The sequence below is a fragment of the Cucurbita pepo genome, chromosome 12, assembly GCF_057944985.1.
Source record: "Cucurbita pepo subsp. pepo isolate OVF chromosome 12, ASM5794498v1, whole genome shotgun sequence".
NCBI classification, from domain to species: Eukaryota; Viridiplantae; Streptophyta; class Magnoliopsida; order Cucurbitales; family Cucurbitaceae; genus Cucurbita; species Cucurbita pepo.
The window spans coordinates 13,223,540-13,242,790 of record NC_141809.1 but is presented as its reverse complement, the minus strand read 5'-3'; the positions used below and the strand labels follow the sequence as shown (position 1 = coordinate 13,242,790).

At 37.9% G+C, this 19,251-nt stretch overlaps 5 protein-coding genes across 5 annotated transcripts; 1 reads left to right on the top strand and 4 right to left on the bottom strand.

Annotated features, from left to right (window-relative positions):
- Positions 1-984: 984 nt before the first annotated feature.
- On the bottom strand, positions 985-1,677 carry LOC111807666 (histone H3.2). Its single transcript, XM_023693484.2, has one exon. It carries the CDS (start codon positions 1,598-1,600, stop codon positions 1,190-1,192), a length of 411 nt encoding a protein of 136 aa, XP_023549252.1. The 5' UTR covers positions 1,601-1,677; the 3' UTR covers positions 985-1,189.
- Positions 1,678-2,072: 395 nt separating this feature from the next.
- Positions 2,073-7,236, bottom strand: LOC111807673 (chaperone protein dnaJ GFA2, mitochondrial). The gene is made up of 18 exons (XM_023693496.2): positions 6,970-7,236; positions 6,784-6,877; positions 6,465-6,539; positions 6,166-6,251; positions 5,885-5,968; positions 5,760-5,798; positions 5,321-5,419; positions 5,181-5,225; positions 5,014-5,101; positions 4,859-4,923; positions 4,686-4,760; positions 4,502-4,574; positions 4,304-4,395; positions 4,127-4,198; positions 3,611-3,667; positions 3,475-3,523; positions 2,659-2,725; positions 2,073-2,486 (listed from the first exon to the last, which is right to left on the bottom strand). The coding sequence occupies exons 1-18, from the start codon at positions 7,057-7,059 to the stop codon at positions 2,390-2,392; spliced, it is 1,347 nt and encodes a 448-aa protein (XP_023549264.1). The 5' UTR covers positions 7,060-7,236; the 3' UTR covers positions 2,073-2,389.
- A 1,049-nt stretch (positions 7,237-8,285) lies between these two features.
- LOC111806995 (large ribosomal subunit protein eL6x) lies at positions 8,286-9,888 on the bottom strand. The gene is made up of 4 exons (XM_023692552.2): positions 9,562-9,888; positions 9,329-9,435; positions 8,664-8,845; positions 8,286-8,568 (listed from the first exon to the last, which is right to left on the bottom strand). Exons 1-4 carry the CDS (start codon positions 9,810-9,812, stop codon positions 8,413-8,415), a joined length of 696 nt encoding a protein of 231 aa, XP_023548320.2. The 5' UTR covers positions 9,813-9,888; the 3' UTR covers positions 8,286-8,412.
- Positions 9,889-11,105: 1,217 nt separating this feature from the next.
- LOC111806996 (FT-interacting protein 3-like) lies at positions 11,106-13,739 on the bottom strand. The gene has a single exon (XM_023692554.2). The coding sequence runs from the start codon at positions 13,472-13,474 to the stop codon at positions 11,156-11,158; it is 2,319 nt and encodes a 772-aa protein (XP_023548322.2). The 5' UTR covers positions 13,475-13,739; the 3' UTR covers positions 11,106-11,155.
- Positions 13,740-14,526: 787 nt separating this feature from the next.
- On the top strand, positions 14,527-17,488 carry LOC111807001 (small ribosomal subunit protein cS22). The gene is made up of 4 exons (XM_023692565.2): positions 14,527-14,935; positions 15,941-16,042; positions 16,127-16,429; positions 17,257-17,488. The coding sequence occupies exons 1-4, from the start codon at positions 14,606-14,608 to the stop codon at positions 17,293-17,295; spliced, it is 774 nt and encodes a 257-aa protein (XP_023548333.1). The 5' UTR covers positions 14,527-14,605; the 3' UTR covers positions 17,296-17,488.
- The last annotated feature ends 1,763 nt before the right edge of the window (positions 17,489-19,251 follow it).

The following is a 19,251-nucleotide window of genomic DNA, read 5'->3' as shown; positions in this document are numbered from 1 at the left end:
TAATTTCCATGACGTGCGCCGCTTAGCATACACAGCCACGTTAGGTAAGGGACTTCCAAAATAAAAATAAAAGCACCAGGATTTGACCCGGCAACCAACGGCTATTTTAATTCATTTTATTTTAAGATTTGCATCATTTATCTTAATTAATTTTTTTTTTTTTTAATAATATTTCATGATTATCATTTATAAAATATCTTTTTTTTAATTTTTTTTTTATAGGACAGTAGATAAACAATTTCCGTTTATATATAACAATTAAAAAAAATTGAACTACTTTTTACAAAAAGAAAAATTAATAGTGTTAATACTAAAAAAATTTAAAATACTAATAATGCTAATAAATTTAAAATTTTAAAATAAAATATTATTAATTGTCATTAAAAAAAAAACAAACAGATAAGTTTAAACTATTGTTATAAAATTCATACAAATTTGTCATCTAATTTAATCAAAAAATGAGAAAAATAATTAAAATGAGGAATGGGAACAATGTTTTTTTAAATTAGGTAAATTAGAATCTAATTCAAGTAATTAAAATATTATAAATTTATCTAAAATTTTGAATATTGATTTATGGTCACAAAAGGGATGGATTTATGCTTAAGAGCTACGAAAAAGAAAATTAATTCCTTAAACCAGTAATGTTTTGATAAACCAATATAATTTTTACGATTTATGCAGATAAATAAATACATCAAAATCAATTTAAATCATAATTTTTTAAATTTTATAAATAAATAAATGGTCAGATCTCTTGCCTTATTTAATCCATTATTTTACATCTATTTATTGTAATATTCATATATTAACACGACATACACGCACGAAGTTGAGCCATACTTCATGAATTTATTATTATTACAGACTAAATAAGCTTAAATAATGAAAACATAAGGAAAATAAGGTAGTAATAAAATAATAAAACTATAAACAATGATATGTTCAAACAATTATTATACCAATCATAGTAGCAAATTCATGTGAATGTGAAAGGCACGATTTGTTATGAGCATCAAAGAGACGGATTAATCATAATAACGTTATCAGAACCAGATTTGAAGAGATAATGGTGATTCAGTCACGAAACAGATTCAAGATTTCCATATACATATTCTACGAACCCTAACCACAAAATCAACCTCAAGAACGTCAGAAAAGAATCACCAGAGTAAGTTAATCGAGAACTTCAAGCCCTCTCGCCTCTAATTCTCCTGGCTAGTTGAATGTCCTTTGGCATGATTGTGACTCTCTTCGCATGAATCGCACACAGATTCGTGTCTTCGAACAGACCGACTAAATAGGCCTCTGCTGCCTCCTGCAGAGCCGATACCGCGCTGCTTTGGAATCTCAGATCGGTCTTGAAATCTTGTGCGATCTCACGAACCAATCGTTGAAATGGAAGTTTGCGGATTAAGAGCTCTGTGCTCTTTTGGTACTTACGAATCTCACGAAGCGCGACGGTTCCAGGGCGGAAGCGGTGGGGCTTCTTCACTCCACCGGTGGCTGGAGCGGACTTCCGGGCGGCTTTGGTGGCTAGTTGCTTCCTTGGGGCCTTGCCTCCGGTGGATTTCCTGGCGGTTTGCTTGGTGCGAGCCATTCGGGGAAATTGGTTCACAGAATTTGAAGAATTTGGTATTGAAATTTGAGTTTCTTGTTCTCAAGATTGGGGACTTCGGGGGTGGACATATAAGGGTTCTGTTAAAGAAAAGGCGGGAAGGTTTTAAATTTTCAGTTTTGGAGCGCGAAGTATAGCCGTTGGATTGTAAAAGTTTCGAACGGTCAGATTTGATTCATTGGTCTATTTAAGGATTGAAATCCGCAGCAGTGCTGAATATGCAATAGTATTCTGCCACGTGTAATATCCCCGGGCGTTTTTACGAATATGGCGGGAAATGTTAATCAAACGACCGCGTTTTAGTCCAATTTCGATAACATTTTAATAAGGATTTAATTAGATTTAGTGAAAAATTCCATATTTTAATTTTAAATGTAACTCATTCTAAATTCAAATTTTAAATAGTTTCGAGCGCTAGAGGTGATTATGAATGAATCATAAAGTTCGAATCAAGTAAAACAAAAGATCGTGTGAACGTTGAATTCACGCCCATTATGATAAATAAGGCGAACAAATAACACAAGTCTATACAACAAAACTACGTTATTTCTACTGATTGACTATGGCGTTCGGCGTTCGACTCTCGCCTAAATACCAACCAAGAATACTCCTACAAAACTTTCGTATTGGGCGGGTGGGTCTCCTCCTATATTCGGACTGTAAGAACCATACCAATTTTCTTCCTTTCTAAAACTGAGGAATTTGCTACAACACAATGGGAATGTTTGGAGGGTTTAAAGAATAGTTCTTATTAGAATGTTGTATGTATCTCTACCCAGATGCTCCGGCAGCGCTGCGTTTCTCGTCTTCTCCGTGCTCTTCCTTCGAGAATTCCTCGATTAATTCACGCTGCCTTGGCGTAAGGCTCCTGAGGATGAAAACACATTGTCATTCAAGTCAAAATATCATCTGCCTAAGAAGAAATCAAACAAGTGCGGCCCTATGAACGCTTATGTTGCAATGTGTTCAATCAAAAATCCAGATTGTATGCTAGAGATTAAGGCAATTTGACAAAGATGAAGGGTGTCAGGTAAGCTCACGTTGGTATGCTGACATTGAAGTGCACGTATTGATCGCCAAACGTGTAAGAGTTTCTCGTTTTTATTCCTGCAAGACAACATCGAGAGCACGGGAAATTACGAAAAAATAATCATGCCACACAGTAAGAATAAAAATGCTCCTCTTCGCAGCTTAACCCTTGTCAAAGGAGTCAACATACTTTCTCCACATATTTGGAAGATGGATAAACTGAATTGATCCACGTATGGTGGCTCAAAGAGATCTAAGATACCATGGACCTGCCTACACAGCTCTCATCTGCCGTCTTTGGTAAGAGACTCTAGAATGTTCTCTAACGGCCTAAGTTCACTGTAACGGCCTAAGTCCACTGCTAGTAGATATTGTCCTCTTTGGACTTTCCTTTCGGGCTTCCCCTCAAAATTTTTGAAACGCGTTTGCTATAGAGAGGTTTCCACACCCTGATAAAGAATGTTTCGTTCCCCTCTCCAACCGACGTGGGATCTCACCTTCACTTCAATTGATCTTTGTTTTTGTTTTATATCATGTCCAGCACAATCTCAATTTGGAGTGCCCTTCAAACTCCTTTTTGTAACACTCCCTCCTCTCCCTTCTTACCAACCTAGATTGGAAATCTTTCTTATTCTCTCCTCTCCTTCGGCTTTGAATGAGGACTTTAGGTTGTTCCTTTCGTTTTATCTTTAATATGATCTTCTCTGCTTCTCATTATTTAGTTTGAGATACAAAAACAAAACAGAACAGAACAGAACAAGTAACATTCCAATGACACCGAGAAGCCTAAAGAAATGATATTGATGAGCACAAATTGGTTATATTACCTTTCTTCTTCAGGACAACCTTTTGTCCAGGTTGAGTGCCAGGACGGACCTAATAATTAGAAGTCGATATAGTCAATCTGACATTAAATCAAAATAATGATTACGCATGGTTATCAATATTAACATATGGCCAAACCTTGAGGACTACATCTCCCGTTAGAGTCGGAACATGGACAGTGCCTCCCAATATAGCCTGCACCGAGAAAAAAAATCAAGTACAAGTGGATTTAAAATTTGATACTGCCAGTCTTGAACCATATATAATTAAAAATGTCACAATAATATGGAATGAGATCTACAAGCTTTTTATCCTCGAATGTATCATGATATTTTATGCAGAAATACCATCCTTCAACTTTCAGCCTATGGTTTCAAGATTTTTTTAAATGAAAACCCAAGCTTTCATCAAAAGAAATTAAAAGTAGTTTCTAAATTCTGTTAACCCTCTCTTTTAATAGTTTATAAATTCAGTATTTTTTTTCTATTGATTCCACAATCTTGTTTAAGGCAATTACAAAGTAGTTTAGGGCCATAGATGGAAGAAAAATCAAGGCGATCAATACAGCAGCTACCAAGTTCCTATAGATTGTTGAGATAAAAAGATGACCACAGGCAGAATAACCTCCTAAATTAATTAAATAGAAATTACTACCTGGGTGATGCTTAGAACAGCATCCACATGAATGTCAGAGCCTTCTCTTTTGAAAATTGGGTCTTCACGAACCTTTTTTTTTCCAATAAACAGAAGGGTCATCACATCAGCCAAGGAAATTGACCAAACAATATAAGAATTGAAAGAGGGAACAAATGAATGAAAAATCGAAGTCACCTTAATAGTAATATACAGATCACCAGGTTGATTTCCATCAGGATCTGCACCTCCACTCCTAAACACCTTCATAGTTTCATTATCATCTACCCCTGTACGAGCCAGCGAGACCACCAATTCAACAAGTGCGAGATTTACTTTTCCTTTTCCAGGTAACATATAAAAAATTAAACGTTGTTGGAAACCAGAAAGACTTACCTGCCATTATGTCCACCTTAACATTTTTCAATCTTCTCACAACACGTTCTCCATTACAAGACTTGCAGAAGTTCTGAAAAGTTTTTTTTTTTTTTTTTTTTTTTAGAAAAACCATATTTTCACGATGGATAGATTAACTTTTGGATATATATATATATATAGGCTAAAAAAAGTTGGGACATACCGATACAATTTTCCCACTCCCACCACATTGCGAACATGTAGCTTGCATTCTAAATGGACCAGTTTGCATGTATGTCTAGTGTTTGAGCATGGCGAATGAAGTGACTTAGATCTCAAAAAATAACATTCATAGGGAAAATGACATGTGGAAGTAGTATAACAGATAAAACTAACCATGCCTGATCCCTTACAGCGTCTACATGTCTCGGGTCTTGTTCCAGGTGGAACACCACTTCCACCTGCAAACTCAAGTCATATATCTTATTAAAAAAAACTAGAGGCAGGCAAATAGAAGACAACTACGCAAGAATTGAATAGATCTGCCCTACCACAAGTATCACATGGCACGGCTGCATTAAATGCTACAGTTTTTGAGCATCCCAGGACAGCTTCCATAAAGGATATCTCCAAAGCAACCTGCCAAAACACAAACCAACAATAACATGTGTGCTGCCTAAGAATGAAGCCCAATGCATATAACCAGATGGGTTAGCACCTTGACATCTTCTCCACCAAAGTTCTGGCGAAATATATTAGAGAACTGACCACCACATGCACACATGAAAAGGTATATGTAAGCTTCCAAGAAAAATAAAAAAATCCTGACAAAAGAAGCATGATAAAAGATTGGCTTACATCAAATCCCCGAAATACTCCACTAAACGGGTCAAAGCCTTCACCACCACCAGGGAAGCCACCGTGATGGTCTTGTTGGGTAAATGCTTCATGCCCAACCTATGACATTGAAACGGAAATAAAATAGGTTACTAAATCTTGAAAGCTTTCTTTTTTAAACAAGTTATCATAATATACGTAGCCAACTCCAACGTGGTTTAAAAGTCTTAATAAACAGGAAGAAATTTTACACAAATGTGTAGAAAGACCTATTGGTTTGCTTTCTGTAACAGAATATGAATGGACAAATTATTTATGCGTAGAAGCGTAGAACAAATGAAGACTTCTATCTCCATTCTCCACAAGTTTTAATGGGAGATGTAGCTTCCATTGCACGCTAAACTAATAACTTTTAGAGCATCAAATCGCCTAGACATTTACGTGGAATTTGAAACAATACCGCATCATATTGTTGGCGTTTATCCTCATCTTTCAAAACCTGGCACCAGAATGATAGAAACTTTAAAAACTTGAACTGCATTTATATGCACATATCTGCAAGAGCCATAGATGTAATGGGATTACCTCATAAGCCTTACTAACTTCTTGAAACTTCTTTTCAGCATCGGGGTCATCCTTGTTTGTATCAGGATGAAGCTTTTTTGCTAGCTGCCAAAAAAGAATGTTCAATTCTTCACTATAAATAAACTGCTCGGTTTAACACAACATCACTCGAAAAACTCCAATTCTCTAATAAAATAAAAAAAATTATATAATCAAAAACACAGTTTGCAGAGTGACATGCGATCAAGCCAAACACTGAACTTCTAACTTCCTCTAGAAAAACAAATATTGCAGAAACTTACCCCATAGTATGCTTTCTTTATTTCTGATGCAGTTGCGTTCTTGTTCACACCAAGTGTATCATAATAATTTTTAGCAGACATTTGTGCTGGTTCAAAAAATACAAAAATGATAAATACTTAAAAGTATTTATGGCATGTATGCATGGTAAAATTGATGAAAAAAGTAATATGGGTAACATGTTGATGCAGCAATTATATCTACAAACACCCCTCAGCTATGGATGCAACAGGGGAAAGCAATTCAAGGGAACAGGATAGGAAGTAAATAAATGTATTCTGGATGGTGTACAATTTCATACCAGTGCCATGAATTAATTTTGCTTCTCCAGGGTTGGCACCAAGAACTCCCAACTGAAACCAGTTCTTTTTATTAACTGCACCGCAAGACACAAACAAAAAAGAAGATTTAAAAAAAAAAAAAAAAAAAAAAAAAACTTGATCGACCAAAATTCAAGCATGATTTTAATCCAATTCCAGAGAGAACATACATACAACTATCTCACAATTAGAGATTACAAGTTTTCAAGTAAGACCCATATATTGCAATCTCTTTTTCCTTTAACTTGACCCAACAGAAAAGAACAAAGACCATGTGTAGAAGAAGATACAAATACATACCATTCCTCGAAGCACGATTTCCAAAACCAACAGATGTGTAGCAAACATCAGAATGAAATCGTCGACAACTACCTCGAGAAACTGCGTCGTTTACCTACAAATAACCAATCCTCAAATAAATCGATAGAATCCATGAGACCAATAACATGATTACGAGACAAAAAAAATCACATAAAATGGACATACGGAGCTGGAGGATTCGCGGGAGAGGTGGTGGTGTGTGAAAGAACGACGAGCCAACAAACGGATGAACCTGAGGCCATCGGAGCGAACCATTTGGAGGTATAGCTATCTGCAGCTCTGGGTGAAAGATCGGAGAGTGACCGGAAAGGGGGAATTGGAGGTTGCCCAATTGACGATACGAAAAAACCCTGTAAAAACCCTAGGGCAAGCAAAGACGGAAGGTTCTAGCAGAGCTGAAGAAGAAGGAGAATCGATCAATTTTATTTTTTTATTTTTTCTTTTTTTCTTTTTTTCTATATTTTAAAAATTTTAGGCCTCTAGTAATTTTTGTGTGCCACAGCGACCAATGACCCCAAATCCTATTTTTCTGTATTTTATTTTATTTTTCTTTTATTATTAGGATTTTTCCGTGTGTGTGTCTTTTTCTTTTTTAATTTCTAAGGTAGAAATCTTTTTAGATATATTAAGTTATTTAAAAATTTATCGAATTAATCCTAAGGTATTCTTTTGATTCATATACGTTCGATTTTTGGAACAGACCAAGTTCCTAAGTTCACCACTAGCAGATCTTATACATATTATACATTCCCAAGTTTACCGCGGGCAAATGTTACCCACTTTGGCCCATTATATATAGTCGTCAATCCTTTTTACGTATGGTCGTTAACCTCACGTCAATCCAAGTCTCCAAATTCAGTAACTTTCATTTTGGCTTGTTACTTATAGTCGTGCCCCATGATCAGTCCAAGTTCACTACTATAAAATTTTTGTAATAGTCCAAGTTAAATATGGTCATCAATCGGTCTCACTACTATAAAAAATTTGTAATAGTCCAAGTTCACTACTAGAAGACTTAAGTACAGCTATCAAGTTAGATAGAGCCATCAATCAGTGAGATCTCCAGTGAAATCTCAATTGGAGAGAGCGTAAATTTAGTCCCATTCATGAAGATTTTACCAAATGACTAAAATTTAACCCCAACTTCAACAAAGCTTAAAAATTTAACATTTTTCTAAGCTATAGAGACCATTTGTAATTGAATCAAAAATTTAAAAACAAATTGAGTTAAATTGAGACGACAATTAGACAAACCATCAGTTCAAGAACATCAAGTTTCGAATTTTATACTTTTTGGTCTATCCACACATATCAAACATGTTTAATATTTTCTCATAGTGTAAACACATCTTGAATGGCTTTGCATCAGAGTTCGGGTGGGGCTCTAAATCAATGAGATTGGCTGAAGCCTGAAATTCTGTAACGGAGTGTTACAGACCCAACGAAGAACATGAACACAGTATTCAATAAGAAAACAGAGCTAACGAAACATGGAATCTCTATTTTAGAATCAAAATTTGGGACAAGGCAATTATCACAAGTCATAGCCATGTTCAGACGAACAAAAAACAAGGTGATGATCTAAAAAATAAAAACCAGACCCATTATCTAAAAGACAAGCTCATGAGGTTTCATTCCAGCCTTGAGAGAAAATCTTGCAGCCAAGTAAGCCTTCAACTCCGGTACCCCCTCGATCGACTTGATCAATGGTGTATCCACAGCTTTCTGGTCATCCTTCCTGTCGGCTGGGAGAGCACTCTTCTCCTACAATAAGAAGTTGGAACCAAAAAACTTAGGCCGGCTGGCTAAAACAATTAGAATTATAAGGGCATGAGGTTGTATCATTCGGGTCAGCCTACCTCTTTCTCGGCCTCGAAAAATTCGCCTTCGCCCTTCTTCTTCTTCTTCTGGACTTCCTTGGAGAAATACTTGTCATCAAACTTTTCTGCGTTAACTCCAGAGATGTCAACTTTGGTGGAGGTTGCAATGGCGTACGACTGGTTCACCCGTCTTAGAGGAACACCATTAATCTTGAAAGGGCCTGTAGTCATAAAGAACATGTTGAAGAACTGCTGAACAAGCACACCCATTTTTCATAAGAAAACAAATGATGAATTGAGTTGGTGTTCTACTCATAAACTGCTAAAATGGAAAGTTAAATCCAATCTTCAGCATTAAAGATTCAACTTCCAAATCATCAGAAAAAGAACAGCAAGAAATTCATAAGCAGATACACTCGAAGACTTAATACTTCGTCGAAATGATTCAAATTGGCAGCTAAGAAATAAGTAATACTTTGTCAAACGTTTTTGCTTGGATAGATAACCACATACCATGGCTGAAAGTCCGCTAAAATTACATAGTGAATGAAAGAAATGAAACCAAAAGATGGCAGCAAATTACAACATTATCTCCCAATCAAAATCAAATAACACAATGTAAAGGCAAAGAACCATCAGAATTCAACCACTAATCTATTTTTGTATGGTCTAGCCAAGTCAGGGAAAAAAGTTAGGGAACTCACCAGTGACCAGAAGCAACCCAGATGGCAGCTGTTTCAAAAACACAACTCTCTTCCCCTTGAACCTCCCAGCAAGGATTATCAACACAGTACCAGGAGTAATGCTGGCTCTAAAACAGGAATAAATCCAGAATTAAAAAAGGCGTTCCCTAAACAGTATAGTTAGGATCAAAGAACCAAATCCCACCACAGTGCACAGTGATATAGTTATCAACCGAAAAATAATCAATACATACCTCAGTTTCGTGAGCCTGGCCTTGCGCTTGTTGACAAGGGGCTTCTTCACATCGTCGGCAGGGTAAAACTTCGGCGACTTCTCAGCTGGGGCATCAGCTTTCAGCTTCACATCGTGACGAGGGAACACTCCGCCATTTTTGGCCTTGATAGCCCAAAGACCTCGCTTGTGATACATCTTAGACCTGGAGAACTTGCCGACACCTCGGATTAGATCCGGGTTACGTGTAACTCTAGGGGTTTTGGGCGCCATTTCAGTATCTCTGCGGTGCTCTTCTTCTTCGCAACCAGAAAGAAGACTAGTGCCAGAGAAACCCTTATTCACAAATCATGATATTTATATATAACAGTTTTTTTTTTTTTTTTTTTTTTTTTTTGCAGAAAAACCCTAATTGAAAGGTCCGGATAGTTTGGGCTCGGGTCCAAATGACAGCATTCTTTTATTTATTTATTTATTTATTTTAAGAAAGTATTTTTATTTATTTATTTTGAAAAATCATATATACTTTTGAATTTTAGGGGAAAAAAATATACATTTTTCTGTCCTTTACGTTAAAGAGATTGCTTGGCTAATAGCATCTTGCCACGTGGCAAATAGGTTTTTCCTTCGATGATTCCCCTCAAAGTTTTAAAGCACACCTCCTAGGCAGAGGTTACAACGTGGGATCTCACAGTCCATCTCCCTTGGGGACCCAACGTCCTCGCTAGCACAATGTCATGTCTAACCCTGATAACATTTCTAACAGTCCATGTCTATCACTAGTAGATATTGTCCTCTATAGCTTTTTTTTTTTTCAAGGGCTTCTCTTCAAAGTTTTAAAATGTGTATGTTAAATAGTGGTGTTCGTGCCATTGTAAAGAATGTTTGCTCCCCTCTTTAATCAACGTGTGATCTCACGATCCACTCTCCATTGTAGGGACAGCGTTCTCACGGACATACCACTTTATGTTTGGCTCGGATATCATTTGTAACAACTCAAACCCACCACCAGTAGATATCCTCCTTTTTAGGCCTTCCTTTAAGGGTTTCCACTCAAGGATTTAAAACATGTTGACTAGAAAGGTTTCTTCACCTTGTAAGGAATGTGAGGTTTCCATACCCTTGTAATGAATGTTTGTTCCCCCTTCAATCAACCTGTGATCTCACAATTCACTCTCTTGTAGGGCCAACATTCTCAAGGACAAGCCGCCTTATGGGTTTTAACAACTCAATACCACCGCTAGCAAATATTCTCTTTTAAGGATTTCCCTTCAAGGGTTTTCATTCAACGTTTTAAAACGTGTTTGCTAGAAAGAAATTTTCACACTCTTATAAACAATGTTTCGTTCACCACTGAAATCAATATAGAATCTCACTATAGATCTCTTGAACCTTTCTAATCGTTCAAACGCACTTCTAAAAGGGGTCTAAAGGGTTAAATAACCCAACCCAATTTCTCCTCGAATTTCTCCATAAGTTTATAAAAACAAACACACTCAAAACAAGACAACATTATGAACAAACACAAAAAAAAAAAAAAAAAAAAAAAAAAAAAGGGTACTCTTTTTATTAAGTTGTTGGCAAAAGACAGCAGCTGGTTGCAAACAAGAGCATTCTCAAAGCAAAGAATCAGTTCTAGCAGGCATTCTCCTAAGAAAATTCTGAGGAAAACAAGGCAAAGCAATCCTAAATCTTGGGTGTCTCATAACATAAAACCCCAATGATAGCACAAGAATCTTAAAAGGAACAACATACATCCCCACAGCCCCAACAAGGCAAACCATCATAAACAGCGCAGTCGCCCTTGGATCCCTCCAGCTTAGCAGCCCTTCCACCCTCTCCCCTTGCGTTGCTATGTCCCCCATCAGCACCTGCATTCTCCCCCCGATATGCCGAAGCTTATCATATCGTCTTTTCAGCACTCCTCCGTTCACCGAGCTCGGGAACGTATCAAATTCCTCCTCCAAGTCATCGGCCGTCACTGCATAAGCATACGAGAGCTCGGTGTCCATGTGTGGCGGATGCCTTGGCCTAACTCGGTATCGCCACATGCCAAGCACGAAACAGTAGAATAACACCGTGGGGAAGATTAGTTCAGGGAAGAACACAACGAGTATAAACATTATATGTACTGCTATTGTCATGGTAGGATTCGTCCAGCTTCGAACGCAACCGAACCATTTGCAGAATAAAATCAACCAATCGAAAAGCGCTGCGATTCGATTGAAGTTAGCTTTGGATTTCCTTATGCTCCATATGTGTGAATCTGCATCGAGCATGTAGTAGATGACCTCCCTCCTTAGCTTTGGCTCGGCTCGGGTTAGTCGGTCCGAAAGAATGTTTAAGCATTGGTCTCTTAAGTGATCCATTTGGTAAATGGATAAAGGGAGAGTGTAATGCATTTCAGGCAGCAAAGCTTGTGCGTAAATCTGCAACATGTTGATCAAAGACAAGCAAGAGAACCTCACTGCCAGCTGAATCTCACCCATCTTCTTCACACCACTGGCCTGCAATGCCACAAGAGGGTACGAATGTGTATAGATCCGATCGGTTTCGAGCGTCGATAATCGAATCCGAACCTTCCCGATTCGACTATCCTTCCCTTTATCCTCTCCTTGAAGATAGCCATTATCAAACACACCAATGGTTAGAACAGTACATGGATCATATACCTCAAAAATGTACTGCTCATTCCATTTTGGAGCTGAGGTATTAGTAACTGTCCTAGTCCTCACCCATTTTGGTCCGTATTTCGCAACACAAAATGCATCGGTTCGATTCTCTTTCGGCTTCATCGGCGACAACCCTGAAGCACTTAAGATCCCGAGCTCTAAGACACCGATGCGCGACGGCCATAACGACTTCGACGTTGCTCGGAGATCACTCGCGTAGTGAATCGGCTCATGAAGAACATGGTAGCCTCCATCTAAAGACACCCTTAAGTGTAATTTGCTTGCAAACTTCACCTCCTCTGTTTCAGCCGCCTCTGCCTTGTCGCCGTCGGGCTTCTTGAGATTGTACCATTTGTTCTCCACCGGCGAGCTGTTGTTTCTTACCTCAATTTTGTCGAGAGGAATTTGACAAACACCAAGAACATGAATTTCATTTGGATTAATCTTATCAACAACACGTAGCTCTAAATTCTTCTCAAATGGCTCTGCAGCTACAAGCAACATGTCTTGATTCCATGTCGGATTCAAGTTTTTACTCTCTGATATTCTGCTTATCATCTGAATAATCCCAAGTTTTGCTTCGATCAAAACCTCTGGTTTTCTGTTCTTGTCTTTAATGACTAAATCTTGAGCTTCGATTATGTTCAATCTCAAGTACCAAAGCCTTGGCGACTGATAAACTTTTGATTGAGTGTTGACGACACCGTCACCGGTGGCGGCGGCCGCATCGGAGTGCCACGCAATTGAGTAATGGCTGTCGGCTTGAGTCCCCATCCAAACAGAGAGCATCAACTCTCCCCTGACTCGACTGTCACCGCCGTTCCGCTTCTCAAGTTTATACCACTGTGACGCCAATTGACTGTCCGGCGGTACCCTCATAGGAACGTCGGAGATACTCAAAACAATACTGCCGACCTCGGCGTCGGCGGCGGACTTGTTAAACAGAGAGATCTCAACATCGGTGGTCTGAATTCGATCTTTAGCAAACGCAAAAACAGAACCCCATTCTGGGTTTTCTGATTTCTCTAAGGTTTTCGTGGATCCTCTGTAGTTTCCAAGCTTGATTTCGACAAAAGGGTCAGAAGGCGGCGTTAAATCTCTAGCTCTTTCGACTTTGACATAAAGAAACAGCATCTGTTCGACGAGATCGAACGTAGTACTGATACGAACAGAGGATTTTCCGCCATTGATATTGGGGGAGGTTTCTTTAAGCTTGAAATCTTCGTGTGGTTTATGTGGGGTTGGCTGATTCTTCTTCCCCATTGATGAAAAAGCTTCAGAAAGTTACTTGAATATCCCAATGGCCTGCAAAACAAGGAGAAATTCAAGCTCCATGGAAGGAGGGAAAACAGAGCATTTTAATTGAAGAAACAGAGGAATGGCCGTAAAATGTATAGCAGAGAGAGATGAAAATGGTAACTGATGGAGAATAGAGGAGAGAGAGAGAAAGGGGGAGTGACAGAGAGGACAATTCGGGAAACAAATCATTTTCTCTAATTCTCTCTCTGCTTTTATTCCTCATTTCATAACTTCCTATTTAATTTCAAAAATATTTAAATATTTTCATCTACTTCCAATAATTATTATTGTGCTAAATTAATAAATAAATATTTCAATTTTTTTTAAAAATATATATCTAATTTTTTAGAACCTTCGTTAATATTTTTTAATATTTAGAGATAATTTACCAGATTCTTTAATTTTTTTTTAAATTAAAAAATATTTTGAAAATTTTAAATAAAATATCATTATTTTTTTTAGGATATTTTGATTAATTTAGTCTAATTATTAAATACTAAATAACTGAAATATATTTATTTCAACCTATCATTAATTTTATAATTTTAAAGGACATTAATGTTATATTTGTTGACAGTACTACAAAATAAGTTACATTATCGACCAATTATGCACCGTTTTAATCTAAGTCTTAATAATAATAGAATTAAAAAAAATTAATATTACTTTGTTTTTTATATGTTTTTTTTATTTATAATAATATCAAACAAATGGTGAAAATTAAAAGTAAAAAAGATTCTCACGATTAAATTAAAGAACAGTGATGAAAAATGGTAAATAATAGAAAAGATCTGTAATTATTCTTTGCTTTGTTTTTAATATTTTATAATTTACTTTTTTAATTTTGAATTATCTCTCCATATATTCCCATATTTATTACATAATTGAATTGGATGATTTTTTTTTAATTAATTTTTTGATGACGTGTAATTATAAATAATAATGCTTAAAAAAAAAAAAAAAAAGAAATGCCACGTGCGTGCAGCACGGGCTTAGATCAATCTCTTCTTCCCGACTGGATAAACCTCTGGCCTCGCCTCGGGGTTCTTCCATAGCGTCTTCTGTTACTCGCACCACAAGCTCTGCACGCCAAAAATGGCTTCCATCTCATCCATATTAACGCCGGCGAATCTCATCCAAAGCTCCATAAAACCCACGGAAATCCCGCAAAATTTATCCACTCAATTTCTCCGACCGATCTCGTTTCATCCTCGTTATACCCTCCTCCGTGTATCTCCCGGTCTTCAAACTTCCGCCGGAAAACGCTGCACCAGACTCTTCGCCGTCGCAGAAGCGGCGGTTTCTGTCCAGGATCCTAGTTCGGTGGCGGCAAGGAAATTGTACATTGGGAACATACCTAGAAATGTGGGTAATGAGGAGCTCACTCGGATTGTTGAAGAACATGGCGCTGTGGAGAAGGCTGAGGTGCGTAATTTCTGCTTGGAACTGTTCTTTTCTTTTGGTATCCTGAATTTTTGTTTGATAATCTGCGTTGTGCTTGATTTTGGCGGATTGCTGGATTTTGAAGGCTTATATCTAGTTTGTCTGGAACGTTCGCATTGATTTAGTTTACTTGTTCTTAAATTCATTAGAACTGCTCAATGTTGCCTGATTTAGTGCTGGAATGTGATTAGTTTCACTTCAATATAGACAGGATAACACTAGATAATTTATGTTAATTACTTGTATACGGTTTTCAAACTGTTCATTCCAAGTAGAAGATCTTATGCCATTATCGTCAGAGCATGCCCGTGGAGCCATTCACATAGGTTTATCCATTGTTGTTGCGGATCGGGAACTGGGTATTGGGAATCTGTTGAGGATTGTTGGGAAAGGAGTCCCATATCGGCTAATTAAGGGGTTAATCATGAGTTTATGAGGTTTTTTGGGAAAATCAAAAGCAAAGTCACGAGAGCTTATGCTTAAAAGTGGACAATATCATACTATTGTAGAGGTCCGTGATTCCTAACATGGTATCAAAGTCATGCCCTTAACCAAATGTCGAACAAAGAAGTTGTGAGCCTCGAAGGTGTGATCAAAAGTGATTCAAGTGTTGAACAAAAGGTGTAGTTTGTTCAAGGGCTCTAGAAAAGGAGTCGAGCCTCGATTAAGGGGAGGCTGTTCGAGGCTCCATAGGTTTCAGGGAAGGCTCTATAGTGTACTTTGTTCGAGGGGAGGATTGTTGGGAAAGGAGTCTCACTTCGGCTAATAAAAGGGGTTGATCATGGGTTAAGTAAGGAATAAATTTCCATTGGTATGAGTCCTTTTGGGAAACCAAAAGCAAACCATGAGAGCTTATGCTCAACGTGGACAATATCATACTATTGTGGAGGTCCGTGATTCCAAGAATTCTAGCATTGCTTTGTTCTTAAATCTTTACTTGGTAACTGTTGGTGTTGGCTTCAAGACTCTTATTTGTTCCATTTCCAGGTCATGTATGACAAATACTCAGGAAGAAGCCGCAGATTTGCCTTTGTTACCATGAAAACAGTTGATGATGCTAATGCAGTAATTGAGAAACTGAATGATACAGTAAGTTCATAGTAATACCTACAAAGTGCAACAAAAACTGTTTCCCATAGATCATATGTGCTGACAATATTGATCTAACGACAGGAAGTCGGAGGACGAACGATTAAAGTCAACATAACCGAAAAGCCTTTGGTTAATACGGTCGACATGTCTCTTCTTCAGGCAGACGAATCCCAGTTCATTGACAGTCCCTACAAAGTATATGTAGGAAACATTTCAAGTACAGTTTCTACTGACACACTCAAGAACTTCTTCTCCGAAAAGGGTAAAGTTCTCAGCGCAAAGGTTTCACGGGTTCCCGGTACCTCGAAATCGAGTGGCTATGGTTTTGTTACCTTCTCTTCAGAGGAGGAAGTCGAAGCTGCCATTTCATCTTTTAACAACGCTGTAAGTAACTCGCTTCGATTCTCTATCGTGTCGAATTTCGTGGTATCGATACCAATTTATGCACACTCTATCTCACTTTCTGGTCCATATCACATAATATCCATTGGTTTGGTAGACATTATCTGTTTCCCGAAGTAAGTGCAGCTAATATAACATCTTTGATGACTAACATGTGAGAAACTGTTCTAAAACTTGTTGATTGATAGACATTTCGAACACGAACATTGTAATGGCTCAGACACACCGCTAGCAGATATTGTCCTCTTTGGGCTTTCCCTTTCGAGCTTCCTCAAGGCTTTAAAATGCGTTTGCTAGGGAAAGGTTTCCACACCCTTATAAAGGGTGTTTCGTTCTCCTCCCCAACCAATGTGGGATTGTAGGATGTCACAATGTCTAGACACCAAAATCTAGACACAAGGCGGTGTGCCAGTAAGGACATTGGCCCCTAAAGGGGGGTGAATTTGGCAGGGGTCCCACATCGATTGGAGAAATGAATGAGTGCCAGCGAGGACGCTGGGCCGTGAAAGAAGGTGGATTGTGACATCCTACAATCCATATTGGTTGGAGAGAAGAACGAAAGACCCTTTATAAAGGTGTGGAAACCTTTCCTTAGTAGATGCGTTTTAAAGCCTTAAGGGGAAGCCCGAAAAGAAAAGTCCAAAGAGAACAATATCTGTTAGCGGTGTGTTTGGGCCGTTACATACATCTTCGGTTAGTTATCGATATTACTCCGCGGTTGGATGAGCCACACTCTCAAAGATGATGGCATATTGATCCAAAAAAGTTGGAAGAAGGTTCCGTGTCTGATATGTTTTTCTTTGCTGCAGTTATTGGAAGGCCAACCAATCCGCGTAAACAAGGCATAATTTTGTAGAACAAAATGTAAGGAAGTTTCACTCTTGTTTCGACAGCGAATGGTCGATTGTTCTTTAGACTCGGTTTTGTGTTGTTTTTAGTTTTTTGAAATGTATGCTTAGCTTTCACGTTTCTTACATATTTGAGGAGTGACTTGTACTTGGTTCGAGGAAACGAGTATTAAATTTCATGCGACTACTTATACATCAACGATCTTCCCTTTATCTAACTAACGTCTAACTTTGATAGCGTCAATGAACACGTCAAGTGGAGTCTCGTAGTATTAAAACTTAGCATCAAATATGTGCGAAACTCACTAATTATATTTTTCTTGATGTCGATAGAGGAACCTCACTCCACGGCACTGGAAAACGAATAGTCTACTATGGATGGTGGAGGGACAAGGGAGGGAGAGGATGGAGAAAGATGCTTTAAAAATATCTCAAGTATTTGATCTGCCCTTTTTTAATCGTACGAGCGTTGAACTTGCGGACGATACCATTCTTCTGGACGAAGCCTTTCTCAGTCTTGGAAAGGTGACCCACCGAAGACGAGAGGGGTCGGCGTGGGGAACTTCCACCGGTTCTGAATGAACTCCCTCTTACGATTAAAAAAGTGGTTAACCATCATATTGTTTAATAAAAATTTAATATCATGTGTCACAATCACACTCTTACATGACGTTTGTAAGTGACTGTGCGACATTTACTCTCACCATCGAGTAAGTTAGCTAACTCAAAATCGTGTTACTTTCAACCTAATGATGTATATTTAAGTCTCTGACCATGCTTTAAGAAGAATGTTTTAGAAAACGAGGACTGAGAGAGTTTTTTTAGAAATGCATAAGTAAAGAAAGAAACACTTTCAGCTCTACTAGACATAGACATGATTCTGCAGACATAGACATGGTTTTCTCGAAACGAATGTATACAACCCAAAGATTTTGGTATGTAATGGGGCATGTGGCCATAGACAACACGGGTTATTGGGTAAGTTTGATGTCAAGCTGAATAAATGGACACAAAAAAGATAATATGGGAAATAAATAAAAAGATAATATGGGAAATAAATAAAAAGATAATATGGGATGAGTGGACGAGAAGATGAAAATGAGAGAAATAAAACTGACGTGGTAAAAAAAGCCGCCACGACCACTTGGTATGGGGTCCACGGGTGGTTCCTTGTAAGGGCAAGCAATTGGACCAACAAAAATTCCGTCTATAAATATGTCCACAAAACCAGGAAGAACTCACAGGATCGATCCCAACTGCCACCAAGTTCGTTACCAAACCATTTGAAATGGCCTTCTTCTCCTCTCACATGTTCCGCTGCTGCTTCCCTCCCTCCCGAGTCTCCGCCGCCGGCAAGGAGATTCCGTCGAAGAATCTGAAATCGGAGAAGAAACCGGCGCCGCCGGAGCGCAAGGGAGCTCCGATTGTCGTGTCGTATTTTCCGGTTAATTCCTATCCTTCTCGCATGTAGTGAGCGGCGGCGGCTATTTAGTTCTCAACTCCATGTATTGGTTTTTGGATTGTACAACGTTGTAAGAAAAATTTGAACTATTTTTTGTTGGTGAATATTATTAGATTATAAAAATATAGTTTGTTATTACTTTATAAATCTGTCATAAAGTGTGGAACAAATAACCTCGTCCTTATCCTATATTCCTCAAATTTTTGTGACTAAATTAAAAAAAAAATAATAATAAAGAATTAAAATAAATAAACATAGAAAGTACACGGACCAAAATATTATTTTAATTTTTAAAGAAAGCTTACTAAACACCGACATCATTGTAAGATGACTTCATATCAATAAACTAAATTCAAAATAACCTTTAGTTTGTATGTCCCCGGTTTCAAATCGTAAAATTTTGAAGCTGAAGAATTTAAAACGGTCGTTGATAAGAGTTTTCATAGGTTGGGTTGAGTTTACTTGAGTTAGGTCGAGATATTTTTTAGACCCGA

What these genes read in the sequence shown, in the direction of transcription:
- LOC111807666 (XM_023693484.2), bottom strand. Translation starts at nt 1,600, where the DNA reads ATGGCTCGCACCAAGCAAACCGCCAGGAAATCCACCGGAGGCAAGGCC.
- LOC111807673 (XM_023693496.2), bottom strand. Translation starts at nt 7,059, where the DNA reads ATGGTTCGCTCCGATGGCCTCAGGTTCATCCGTTTGTTGGCTCGTCGT. An exon ending in CTGTTCTAAGCATCACCCAG is followed by an intron (nt 3,668 to 4,126) that starts GTAGTAATTTCT and finishes TTCTCGGTGCAG; the next exon opens with GCTATATTGGGAGGCACTGT. An exon ending in TTCAATGTCAGCATACCAAC is followed by an intron (nt 2,487 to 2,658) that starts GTGAGCTTACCT and finishes TTTCATCCTCAG; the next exon opens with GAGCCTTACGCCAAGGCAGC.
- LOC111806995 (XM_023692552.2), bottom strand. Translation starts at nt 9,812, where the DNA reads ATGGCGCCCAAAACCCCTAGAGTTACACGTAACCCGGATCTAATCCGA. An exon ending in GCCAGGCTCACGAAACTGAG is followed by an intron (nt 9,436 to 9,561) that starts GTATGTATTGAT and finishes TTCCTGTTTTAG; the next exon opens with AGCCAGCATTACTCCTGGTA. An exon ending in TGGGTTGCTTCTGGTCACTG is followed by an intron (nt 8,846 to 9,328) that starts GTGAGTTCCCTA and finishes TTATGACTACAG; the next exon opens with GCCCTTTCAAGATTAATGGT.
- LOC111806996 (XM_023692554.2), bottom strand. Translation starts at nt 13,474, where the DNA reads ATGGGGAAGAAGAATCAGCCAACCCCACATAAACCACACGAAGATTTC.
- LOC111807001 (XM_023692565.2), top strand. Translation starts at nt 14,606, where the DNA reads ATGGCTTCCATCTCATCCATATTAACGCCGGCGAATCTCATCCAAAGC. An exon ending in TTGAGAAACTGAATGATACA is followed by an intron (nt 16,043 to 16,126) that starts GTAAGTTCATAG and finishes ATCTAACGACAG; the next exon opens with GAAGTCGGAGGACGAACGAT. An exon ending in TTTCATCTTTTAACAACGCT is followed by an intron (nt 16,430 to 17,256) that starts GTAAGTAACTCG and finishes TCTTTGCTGCAG; the next exon opens with TTATTGGAAGGCCAACCAAT.